Genomic DNA, 12,769 nt, shown 5'->3' with positions numbered 1-12,769 from the left:
TTCACGGTCGCCTCGTAGGGTAAGCTTTGTGCTAAACCTATCTCCACATAACTGGCGCCCGACTTGGTTTCGGCATGGCATCAGAGTAGTCCCCCTCGAGGCGCTCGTTCCTGCTCGATTCCGTGGCGATGGGCTTGATCTCGTTCGATGCGGACGACGCCGGCAGCACGACGCCAGCTCGCCTTAGCTGCCCTCGGCTCTCGGCCACCGGGAGAGATCCCGTCTTTGGGGCCTCCTTTGGTGATGACCGCTCGAATGTGGACTACAGTCCTAGCCTAGCCAGTTTCGGGTTTTCTCAGCTGGTCGAGACACACGCGGAGCACGTGCTTTCGGGCCCCTCCAATGCGTCGTCTCCGCTTGCTGGCCTTCCTTTGTTAGCAGCGCAGCTGAGTGACCAAACCGCCGCACCGGAGCGTCCCTACTAAGGCCACATGGTGCTGGCATTCACACGCTCGCTGCCCCATCGTTGTCACGAGCGTGAAGGGTTGACAGTGTCGTCCGCGAGCCAGCTCGCATAGGCGACACCGTCCCCGCGTTTTCCGACGATCATTTTCCTCATGCGCGCCTGGGCGACGTTTTCGGCAAATGTGAGTAACCGCGCTCCGTCATCGATTCGTTTGCCCGTCGTGTGAGGTATCGTGCATCCCTCGGTGCGGAAACCCTTCTCTTCTCTGTGCCGTTTATTGGCCCCTTTGGGTCTGGCGTGCATAGCGGAGAACAGGCGTGCGACCCTCGAACGGCGGCGCCTGCCTCGGAGCCGCTACACACAACTGCGGCACAGCTCCAGGCAAAACGCTGCCTTCCATCTCGCGAGCAGCACCGCTGTTTCGTGCGGCGCTTCGCGGTTGGTTGTGCGCTGGGAGAATCGCGCGCACCGACAGCGCTTTGCGCATCTCCCTGGTCTTTCGCTGCCCGTGATTCTCGGTCGCGTTTTTCACGCGCGCACGGGTATCGTGAATGACTTCCCAAGCGGTGGCTACGAGGTCGTCCCTTTCGGCGCCCTACAACCGCTTGCAACCCTCGTAGTGGCTACAGCTGCCTTTTAAGTTCGGGAAGCCACACGAGATTTCGCTCGCCGGTAGCTTGACTGCTATGTCAACATAGTGCCATTGGTGGAGGAAACGAACCCCATGGCGCTAGTCTGGCTTAAGCGCTTGCGCGAGCCCTCGAGCCGCCTTGCGCGCTGGGCGTTGACTATGCAGCAATACAACTTTGTTGTGCGTTACCGGAAAGGGAGTTTAAACGTCGGGGCTCACGCCTTGTCGCGTGCCCCCGTTTCGGTGTGACACTTGTGTCCGCCTCTCCCGAGAGCAATCGCACCGAGTAGGCTCCGGGGCCGCTGGCTCCAATGGATCGAAGGGAGCGAACTCCGACGGCGAATTGACTTTTGAGTCGATCGCCTCGGGTGAGCGCGTCACTTCAGCCGGTATCCTGTTAAGCAGAGAAGAGCTACCAAAGGCACAGCAGTGCAATCCATTTTGGGCTCCAAGAGCCGTGCTCCCAAGGAGCGGGCGCGTTTTGACAGTCTGGTATTGCTGTCGGCGCCGTGTGCCGTTTACGCAGTCTGGTATTGCTGCGGGCACGTTGGATTCGCATCTGTTTGTCGCCGGCGGAGTTCTCCTGCGCTCCACATCCTACCAGAAGAAGCTCCCAAGGAGTATTTCGAGGTGGGGGTACCCCGCAGTCTCAGGGAAGCCACCCTCGGCTATTTCCACGACTCGCGGTTGGCCGGACATGCGAGTGGCCGTAAGACTTTCCAAAAGTTGTGCCGCTCTGCTACCTGGCCAGGCATTAAACGTGACGCTTTTCACTCCACGTGTGACAACGCGTGAAGTCTCGTGCGGGCAAGCCCCCGGGCTCATGCAGCCACCCTCAAACCCTTTCGTTGCCCGCAGCAGCGACTTGGGAGAGGGGGAGGCGGTCACACAACCGCAGGAAAACCGCAAAGCTGGCCCCAAGTCACGCCACCGGTACAACCTGCAGAAAAGCACCTAAGCAACCTTTCTGCCACTGACAGGTAGCTGGACATTATTCCATACCTTGACAGTGAATGGAGAATAACCGCTAAGTTGCGGCGGCACACGTCCGGAAGTGATAGAAGGCCCTCTTGGCCGAAAATACCCTCTGACGTGTTGTCCAAGCCATAACCTGGCAAGCGCCCCCTTTCGTTGGGCAGCACTGTCAGACAGGCACCTTTTTTTGGCAAACCGGCTATGCCGGGGGCATTTCTGTCCACTCCTGCGTCGCCCCGTCGTCTCCCTGCGCCTGGCTCTACCATGCCGCCAGCCTGTTGCTGAACCTGTGGCCTGCTGTTCTCTGGTCCTTCCTGCGGGGGCCTGGTTCCTGCCTTCTGGCCTGCAGACACCTGGCAGACACCTGACACCCTGCCTAACCCACCTGGCAGCTTCGGCAGCCGCCCTCGGCGGCTGGTCCGCCCACTCAAGCTTTGGCCCAGGCCCGAGCGTGGTCGCTCCGGCTTCCGTTCCTGGCTGCCTGCTGTTCCGGCCTGCTGTTCCTGTGTGGCCCCCGTCCCAGCGACTTCCGGCAGTGGGCTGCCGCACGCAACTCGCAGCCACGCCTCGTACGTTCCCGGCTGTCAACCTCTCCAGTCCGGCGAACTTCAAGCGGGCTGGCTGCCCGCCCTTGTGTAGTCTTGCCCCCGTTCCTCCTGGGCTGTGGGCCTTCTTCCCCGCGGTGGGCTCTCCACTTGTGGTGAAACTTTTGGTGGAACGTTTGGTGCGACCATGGCCGACTTTTGGACTTGTACCTTCGGGAAGACGACAGCCCCCCTGTTGGACTTTGCCCCGCTTGGCCAGCCCCCTTGCGGCTGAGCTGACCTTGCCACTTGGCCTCGGACAGCCTCTTTCACAGGCTGGCCTCGGTCTTTAGGAGGGGGGAATGTGGGAATCGAGCGCGCCCTCCCCTTTGGTGCCTCGTTCCCCAGCTAGCGCGGGTGTTGGCCCCGCGCGGCTCGAGCGCCGGGGACCGCCGCTAATCGGCGGTATGGTGACCACGGCGGCAGCGCCAGGCCTTTGTCTGGTGCGAGCCATGCGTCGGCCTCCCGGCGCGCGGACACGCGTCCGGGCATGCCTCGACATGCTCACACCACCAAGCTAGCTTACGTCACTGCGCGACGACTGTCCTCATTGGCCGCCAGTGACAACCCCCTTCCCCCTTGAGCTCGCTTCTCTCTGGCGCGTGCTTGCCCGCTGGAGATGCTCTAAGGCTAGCACGAGAGGTTGACGCGCTGCTCTAGCAGGCGGCTTCTCGTTCGTGTGCTCGACTGCTGCCCTTTGTGTGATAGTCGTAGCGCCGCCGGCAAGCGTACTCGATCGGTCTTGCGGAGTTCCCTTTACGGCCTGCAAGCCCGTGACCGTCGTACTGTGCTGCATCTTGGGTTAATAAACCCGTGTTGTCTGTTGACATCCTGCCTCGAGTGCCTTTTCTGCGCCGCGCCGGAGTCGACGAACCCGGCCGTAGCGTCTTTGTTCGCTGCGGCAGTGGAGAACGTCGCGTTCCTTCACGGTCGCCTCGTAGGGTAAGCTTTGTGCTAAACCTATCTCCACAATACACTGTGCGAGTCACAAGCACAAGAGCTCAATAAGCAATGAAAGTATTTCTGCTATTTCAAAAGCGCAACTTTCCAGTCTCACATGTATGCAGGTAAATTTATATGCTGCAGACTTTACACTTTCGAAATTGTCAATTCTATTATAGTTTGCTTCTCCTGAGGTGTCCAATTAGCATCGCTGTGTGAAAATAATACAAACATCCACTGTTAGTAGCAATGTTTAGGTTCTGAAGGTGTGCACATTAACTGGTGTTTACTGTACCATCTGTACATTAAAAACAATAACCTAGCAACCAGCCATTGGGCAGTTTTCTGCCCTCGAAGCTCCCAGGTAGAGCACAGTTCATCCAAATAAGGCTCCCATGCGTGCTTCCAGGCCACTTTGAGGTCGGCTGGATGATGACACCCCCACCGTTGCAAAAGACTTGTAGATTTAGGGAGCACAAGTCCTTTCTATTTCTGTACAGGTGCTCCAAGTCATAAGGTAGCTTGATGTGCCGGTGTGTGCAAAGATAGATCCCAGGTCCTTACGAAAGTCTGCGATCTGTGAAGAGGCCAAAAAGTATATATTCAAAAACCATCATTGAAAGTGCCCTTAATACATATTTGGCAGAAACACAAAGCTGTCACTTAGATAAAGCTATCAAATATGCCATGTTTAATTTAAAACAAACTGAAGCCCCATGTAAGATTTACATACTGTAATATATATGTCTTGGTAAAGTATTGTGCTGCCACAGCGGTTATCTTCTATACAAGTAATTTTGCAGAATAAAGGAAATTCTTGAAAAAAGTGCTACATGGCTCCTGGAAAATAAATTCGCATCAAATATACATTCTGCTGTATCGCGCCAATTGCGGAACTGCGGCTGAGCGCATCTGCACGGCGCGTGCACATAGGTCTGAGTAGACTGAGGAAGACGACGATCGCAGGTCTTTGGAATAAACCTTGTTTTACTTGTGGTTCTGGCCTGTGTCAGCTACGTTACTTCAGTGGCGACGAAGATGGGATATTACTCCGGTATAATCTTCGGCTGAAGGCGGACGACCAGAAGACATGGGATCTCGCCCACCAGCTTTCGATGGAGCAGCGGGAAGCTGGGGTACGTACCGCATACGTCTTGAAGCCTTCTTCGAGGGACATGAAGTAACGGATCCCGGGAAGCGCCGCGCCTTGCTGATTTCTTCGCTGAGCGACAGCGTTGTACGGATATTACAAGGACGTAATCCAAGCACCCCGGTCAACACCTTAAGCTACGACCAGGTTGTGGAATGTTTGGAAGATCAGTACAACCCGCAAGCTAATGAAATTGCAGCCAGTTATGCGTTTTTCATGCGGAAGCAAAAGGAAGGCGAGAGTGTGCGAGATTTCATCGCGGAACTCAGGAGGCTAGCCGAAAGCTGCAACTTCGGTAGTATGATGGACCGTATGTTGCGAGATCGCATCGTTTGCGGTATCCGGGACGACGACGCACGGCGTTCTTTGTTGACGCGAGCTACGCTGACCATGAAAGAGGCCGAGGACTTCGCCATGGCTTCCGAGAAGGCACAGGAAGACGTCCGTGACATGCAGGAGACTGGCGTGGGCAACGGAAGTGGTACCATGAACGCCCTGCTGCGACTACGACGACGTGAGTCCCGAGCGCCGAGCAGCAACCTGGAAAGCAGTCGTCCACTGTGCGAACGTTGCGACGGGCCGCATGATTCCAATGTGTGCCGCCATCGAAACACCAAATGCCGTATGTGCGGGAGGAAAGGTCATCTGGCCAGGGTATGCCGCAGGAGTCGTACCCGGACGTCAGGTGCATATGTCGTGGAAGAAGATGAAAGTGAGAGCGAAGAATTCATGCTTGCCTTGGTGGCACACAGTGCGACCGACAGGGACGTCTCGCGGCCTCTCGAGAAGGTTTTGACGTGGGGAGGGCAGGAACTGAGCATGATAATCGACACGGGCTCGCCGGTGAGTGTGATTCCAGTGAGTGTATACGAGAGACACAGAAGGCGGTGGCCAGCTCTCGCAAAAACTGCCCTGCGTCTATCATGCTTTCTTGGACCCCTGCCCGTCATTGGCAAGTTAACCATGGACGTGAAGTCTGGGACAGTAACCGTGACCAGTACGTTAGTGGTGGTGGGCTGTCAAGGACCACTCCTCTGCGGCCGGCGTACAATCGAGGAATTTGGCAAGGCCGGCTTGTCTCTTTTGGACGCCAACAGCGCTGCGTGTGTAAACTTTGTTCAACAGAATGCGCAATTGAAAGCCCTACTTGACGAATTTTCGCAGCTGTTTGACAACAAACTGGGTTGCTGTGAAGGGCCTCCCGTTAAGCTACACATCAAGGAAGGCGCTCGGCCTCGTTTTTGCAAAGCACGGACCGTGCCTTATGCAATGCGTGCCCAAGTCGCAGCAGAGATTGATCGCCTGGTGGAAGAAGGAGTGCTTTCCCAGATCAGCGTCTCTGAAAGGGCAACGCCGGTAGTCCCCGTGGCGAAAAAGAACGGTGACATAAGACTCTGCGGGGACTTCAAGTTAACGGTGAATCCGGCTACTTACTTGGAACAGTATCCTCTGCCGAAAGTTGACGATATCTTCGCAGCGCTTGCTGGAGGTGAAGTCTTTAGTACATTGGACCTACGTAACGCATACAACCAGCTTCCTCTAGACGCCGAAGCTAAACGGTTCGCAGTGCTGAACACGCATAAGGGACTCTACTGTTACAATCGCCTCGCTTTCGGAATCGCTTCAGCCCCAGCTCTGTTCCATAGGCGCATGGAATCAGTCCTCCGAGGTCTGCCAGGAGTGAAAGTCTACCTAGATGACATTATTGTCGCGGAAAAGAAGCACGATATGTCGGTATTGCGACAAGTGTTCCAACGACTGCAGGACAGCGGCCTGAAGCTGAATAAAACCAAATGCAGATTCCGAGAAAAACAAGTGACTTTTCTGGGCCACCGCATCGACGAAAAAGGCCTGCATCCTTTGCAAGACAATCTCGGCGCCATAGTAGGTGCACCGTCGCCAACTTCGGTGAGCCAGTTGAAATCTTTTCTGGGCTTAATCACGTATTACTCCAAATTCTTGCCTAACCTCTCAACCATGCTAGCACCACTGTATGCATTGCTGACGAAGGGAGTTGCCTGGAAATGGGGACAGGCGCAAGAAAGCGCATTTCAAGAAGCCAAGAAGGCTATGAAAAAGGCAAACTTTCTAATTCATTATGATCCTTGTAAGCCACTTCGGCTTGAATGTGACGCTTCCATGTATGGTTTGGGTGCTGTGCTGTCTCATCGCATCAACGGCAAAGATTATCCGATAGGTTTTCGATCGAGAACATTGACTGCTGCAGAGAAAAACTACTCGCAGTTGGAAAAGGAAGGGCTTGCCTTAGTTTTCGGTGTGACCAACTTTCGAGATTATTTTTTTGGCAACCGGTTTACGCTGGTCACTGATCACAATCCATTGACCGGGCTTTTTCATCAGGATAAGCCCATTCCACAAATGGCAGCAGCGAGGATCCAACGCTGGGCATTACTTTTGTCAACGTATCAGTATGAGCTCGAATATCGGAAAGGACAGCTGAATGGTAACCGCTTACCTCTGACTAATCAAGAAAGCGCAACAGAAAGCAGCTCTTCGGTAGAATACGTGCTGCACGCGCAAGTTTTAAACGAGTTTGCTCTGTGTCCCCAGAAGCTAGCAGAGAACACCGCTGAAGATAGAGTGCTTCGTCAAGTAATGACATGGATTCTGCGGGGTTGGCCAGGAGGACTGAGTGCGGGACAACAGTGTTTCCGTCCTTTTTTCACTCGTAGGGATGAGCTGACAGTGAGCAACGGATTAGTTTATTGGGGTCATCGTGTCATTCTGCCGGAGAGAGCGCGTTCTTTCATGTTGGAAGAATTGCACGAAAGCCATCCGGGCATCACGGCAATGAAGAGCCTCGCACGCGCGTTGTTTTGGTATCCGGCTCTGGACCACGATATAGAGAGTCTGGTAAAAAGTTGTCCGCACTGTGTGCAGTGTATGCCACTACCTGCAGCTCAGGTTCCTTCAAGTTGGCCTGAAACTGACAAGCGCTGGTCTCGGCTGCATGTCGACTTTGCTGGTCCTGTGGAAGGTCACATGATCCTTGTGCTGGTGGACGCAGGTACGAAATGGATAGAGGCAGTCCCACTCAAAACAGCGACGGCTGACACCACAGTGGAAGTTCTTCGGAGTATTTTCGCTCGTTTTGGCCTGCCTCACACAGTGGTGTCCGATAATGGGCCCCAATTCACCAGTGTGGTGACAAAGACCTTCTTTCGGGATAACCATGTCCGTCACGTGACAACTGCCCCTTATTTCCGCAGTCGAACGGGGCAGCAGAGCGGGCAGTGCGCACTGTCAAGGAAGCACTAAAGAAGAACAAAGTAGGGTCACTGAAATGTCGACTTGCTAAATTCTTGCTTCGGTACAGGGTAACGCCGGTAAAGGACGGCAAATCGCCCGCAGAGATGTTGCTAGGTGCCCAACCAAGAACCAGACTAAGTGCTCATTTCCCGGTGCGAGAGGACACAAAAGAGACAGTCAAGGCTGCAGCACCACCTTCCCGCTTGATTCTTCCTGGAACATGAGTTTGGTCACGACAGTATAACCGCAGTGGACAGAGATGGCTGCCTGGTACGGTGACGGCGACCAGCAGGGGTCGGCTGCTTACTGTTGATACGGAAGAAGGAGAACAGCGACGACATGTCGACCAGGTGCGATTTCGGGAAGCTCAGCAAGCGCAGCAAGAAGCCTCCGTGACCCATTCAAGGGAGAGCGAAACGAACATCGGCGATGAAGGTTCGCTGCCACAACAACTACCCGCAAAGGAACTCGGCGCACAAACAGACGAAGGGGCGGGTACAGACCAGCCTGCAAGCGCTGTGGAAGACCCTGTCCTACCCAGACGTTCAACTCGCAAAAGAAGAGTTCCGGACAGGTTTTAGAAAAAAGGGCAATTTCTCATCAGACACTCTAGGGGAAGGAAGTGCTGTATCGCGCCAATTGCGGAACTGCGGCTGAGCGCATCTGCACGGCGCGTGCACATAGGTCTGAGTAGACTGAGGAAGACGACGATCGCAGGTCTTTAGAATAAACCTTGTTTTACTTGTGGTTCTGGCCTGTGTCAGCTACGTTACTTCACATTCTCTCAACTATCAAGCGTTGCAAACAGACTGGCTGCTCTTAATAATCAGATAAAAGGTTGCTTAAGCCAAATCATAAAAACTGCTGATGTACTTGCTAATATTGCAATATATGTATATATCAAGCGGTAGTAATACATTTTTCACACTGGAACTTAACATGGGGTAACATTAAATCTGCTGCGATGAAAAACTTACAAACGTACGTTTGAGCACTACACGAATAGCGACGAAATTATTTGCGCAAGTTCAACTCACCGATGGCACAACGATATTAGCAGCCGTCAGTGCCATCGGGAATCGAATGTGCTCTGCGACCAACAGGCAAAAGACGTCTGTGGGCTGAAAGCTGCCGTTGACGTAGAAATGCAAGGCTAGCAAGACGTGTACGTCCACTGGTGAACGTAAGAAATCGCCGTGGGCCGATGTAGTCAAGGGCTCCAGTACCGTGCAAAACGACAGGACAGATGGACTCGAAAACCGGTAGTTTGCAGGTGCTGGTCTACGACTTCATACAACACAAGGCACCAGCGAAAAGTGTGTTCTGTCGGGAGCGAAGCGTGACGTCCACGTGCTCTCGCTGGCAGGTAGAAGTCCAAGTTTTCACCGGAGAACAGTCAAGATGTACTTGCCAAAGCAGCCACATTTACAGCAGAATGTCTCGGCGCGCGACTTCGTTTCGACACATTATGACGTTCGGATTACGGTTATCGCAAAAACTGAGAAGCAACGAGTTAAAAAGGAAAACGTCTAGCCCAGCGGAAAATCCTTAAAGCCTTCTTAAAGCACCATCGCAACTTCGTAGGGCGAAACACGGTTATTACGTTTTTATTCTTGTCACACGGGCACAGCCTCTTAAGAAGTCTTGGAAATGTCAACACAGCACCACTGTTCACGACGCACATCGTTGCACCCACGAACACTGCATTTGCGTGGACTCTCACAAGAAAATCCAGTGGCGAAGCAAGAACCATATACTGAGCGTAGTCCATGCGTTACCATACGAGCACGAAATCACTCGGTTAACTTGCGAGAATGCCGTGAATTCGAAATGCCGCGCTGCACCTTACTGAGACACAGGAAAGCGAACCAAACGAACTGTTACCGACACTCAAACACACATTGCAGGCTCCTCGAGTGCTAGTTACCGTCGGTAAACAGGCGCCGATCCCCGCTTCATACACACACCTAGGCACTGGCTTCACTACGCTTCGCCGCACACCAAGAGACACTGCCGACGGTCTTCACATGGCTTGCGCGCACCGAAAAAGCAACGGTATTCACAGCACATGCAGTCGAACGCTGAAGAAACTCAAGCGAGAAGCGTTTGGGAAAATCGGCACCGACGCATAGAGTTTACGGCGCAATTTTGTTTTCGCGAACTGCACACCAGGGGCAAGCGCAAATAGAGTTCACAAAAAGCTCTCGCGCGTTTTTCACGGCGAGATAAAAATTTCTTTTATGTGCGAGGGGGAACATATGACAATCACGAGAGGAGCGCGCGATGAAAGAAGTGTTTTGTTAACGTCATAAGATGACCTGATGTAGAGAGTACCGCTTCACAACCAATCACAAGCTGCGCCTCTCGCCCAAGCCGTCGTCTGCTAGCATTTGTCCTATGCTACGATAGGAGCCTGCAGCGGGGGTTTCACCTTGTCTACGCGACAATTTCCAAGACAAGCTGACGCTTCTGAGCACAAAATACATATATGAATGGGTGATGCCACCTTTAATTGATATTCTCATGCCAAGTTAAATGGCAGTTAATAATCAAAGGGACGTGATTTCGGCAAAGGTTTGTTTATACTCGAGAATCGTGAGCACTCGCACATATTTTCGATGTCATTTCAAATTTGGAGCAATTTCTTTGTGACTGCTTGCCATATAAACGCGTTCAGTTTCGGTTTTTGAACAGTGAAGGTCGAAAAGATCGATTTGTTTGTGATTTCATGCATAATCACGCACCTCCATAATATGCTGTGATTTCCAATGTACGAGCCCTCTCTGGATCTGGCCCAAAGTGCATAGCGACAGCTGCATTTCGGAGATCATGCCTATTGGGCAGTTAAAGCCAATCTGACTATACAAGATGTGGAATCACATAATAGGCTTTAATAACGGCTAACTGAAATATTCCACCCAATTTTACTTCCAATAGCGTGCAGCTGATGTGCTCCTCTGAACCTCTTTGGTGGTAATTTCGACCAATGTTGCATACATCATCATAGGTTGGACGTCTCATTGGAGGAAGTAGGACGCAACACAACAACGTAAGAAAAAAAATTGACCAAATACCGCGCCACTTTCGACTTCATCGACCATTCATAAAGAAAGCCATTGACACCCAATAGGCTTCTTTAATTACGGCGACAAGGTTATTGGACGACTGCGAGTGTCAATACTGTCCATAGCGTACAAGTGAAACAACACACGAAACTCACAGCGCTGAAATGAATTAAAACGTACCAGCAATCATCAAGCAGCCTCACATGGTCGTGAATTACCTCAAAATCAGCCACCGCACCCAGATACCCGCCGCAGTTGCACGTTCAAAACAGCCATATTGTTCGCAGTGTTGACGGTAACGCGTTACAAGTAACGGCGTTACCGGTAACGCGTTACTTTTTTCGGTAACCTATTAACGTACTCGTTACAATTTCAAAACTGTAACGGGTAACGTACTTACGTTAACATTTTTCGGTAACGTGTGGGGTCACGTAAATTGTTTTTTTTTTTTCATCCTGCAGGTGCCATTTTCCTAGAGCTCGCCCCGACGAATTCTTTTGTCGCAGTGTCGGACTGCGTTCGGCTTGCCGGGCACTGACAAAGTATGCCCGGGCGGAATCGCTTGTCGCCACACAAAGCTTGAAGAAAGCCGCGGAATCCGCCATGAGAAACTGCTTTTCGTGGAAGTGGATTGTAGCAGGTGGATTGCTTGCTGGCACCTGCGCCTTTTCGTGCCCAAAAGACAGGCCACCCGAAGAGAAAGCGCAAGGGCTGGTCTAGACCATACCATGTGCTCATCGTGTGCTGATCGTGACCATACCATGTGCTGATCGTGACTCCTAATCATGGTTATCGCAAACGAGTGATTCCACCAGAAATCGACACGGATCCGAAAATTGATATTTTAGATTTGATTGGGTATTTTACATCTTGTGCACATACCACTCAACAGCCCGGAAAGGGACTTAGTTTTCTTATTAACTGCATAATTTGCGAGGGAGAAAATGTCGAACTTATTGAGGGACCAATTTCATTACCTGTCGTTCTCGAAAGTTTACGGTGACGTAAAACACAAATATTGCCGTTAAAAAGAAGTAATTTTGTGTATGAAATGTGTGCGCAACAAATAGTAAAGAAACGTTGTTTGAAACTTGTAGAGCGAAGGAAACTATTTTTTTTTAAATGTCTAGATGTGCGAAATCGTATTATAGCTGCTACAAAGTTGATACGGCTTATCAACTTTTTGAAAATAAGTTTTGCTTCTTTCTATCCGCAACTGCAGCTAAGTTTTGCGAGCGAGGCTGATCTTGAACACCTTCACATAAACGCTGGCAATTTTTGCGGTAATTATACAGGTTGAAGTGAACAAAAAATGTTTATGCACAGATATTTTTTCCCGTGACTAAGCCATTGAAGCATTTCTTTACTACTACAAAATTTTCGCATCTACTAGAAACACGCCGTTAGAATTACTGGAAATTTCTTGAGAGTTCCGTCATGATTTCTTTGCGGATAGCGTTGATGATTGAATCTCATATTGTGTATAATCTCTAATTGAGAAAAATGGCTTCACCATGTACCAGAATCAGAAGCCATCACATGTAACTTTACAAGCAACTTTAAGCCACTATAACATTGCTAAGGCCTGGTACATTTGTGCACATAATCCAACCTAGACCAGACGCCTGAGCTTTGGGAGTGAGCCTTAGCCAGCCCCACCCTCTAAGACCAGCGCCAGCTGATAGCGAGGGCTGTCGACGCGGCGAAAGCCTATGGTTTCCTGGAAGGGGGAGGCCACCCCGGAGA

General features: G+C 51.8%; 1 protein-coding gene across 1 annotated transcript; it reads left to right on the top strand.

The window, feature by feature from the left end:
* Positions 1 to 5,078: 5,078 nt before the first annotated feature.
* On the top strand, positions 5,079 to 11,561 carry LOC119406728 (uncharacterized protein K02A2.6-like). The gene is made up of 3 exons (XM_037673461.1): positions 5,079 to 6,596; positions 7,590 to 7,716; positions 11,485 to 11,561. The coding sequence occupies exons 1-3, from the start codon at positions 5,079 to 5,081 to the stop codon at positions 11,559 to 11,561; spliced, it is 1,722 nt and encodes a 573-aa protein (XP_037529389.1).
* Positions 11,562 to 12,769: the final 1,208 nt, after the last annotated feature.

The sequence above is a fragment of the Rhipicephalus sanguineus genome, chromosome 10, assembly GCF_013339695.2.
Source record: "Rhipicephalus sanguineus isolate Rsan-2018 chromosome 10, BIME_Rsan_1.4, whole genome shotgun sequence".
Taxonomy (NCBI): Eukaryota; Metazoa; Arthropoda; class Arachnida; order Ixodida; family Ixodidae; genus Rhipicephalus; species Rhipicephalus sanguineus.
Note: the sequence above shows the minus strand (reverse complement) of the source record. Positions and strands in the feature narration are given on the sequence as shown.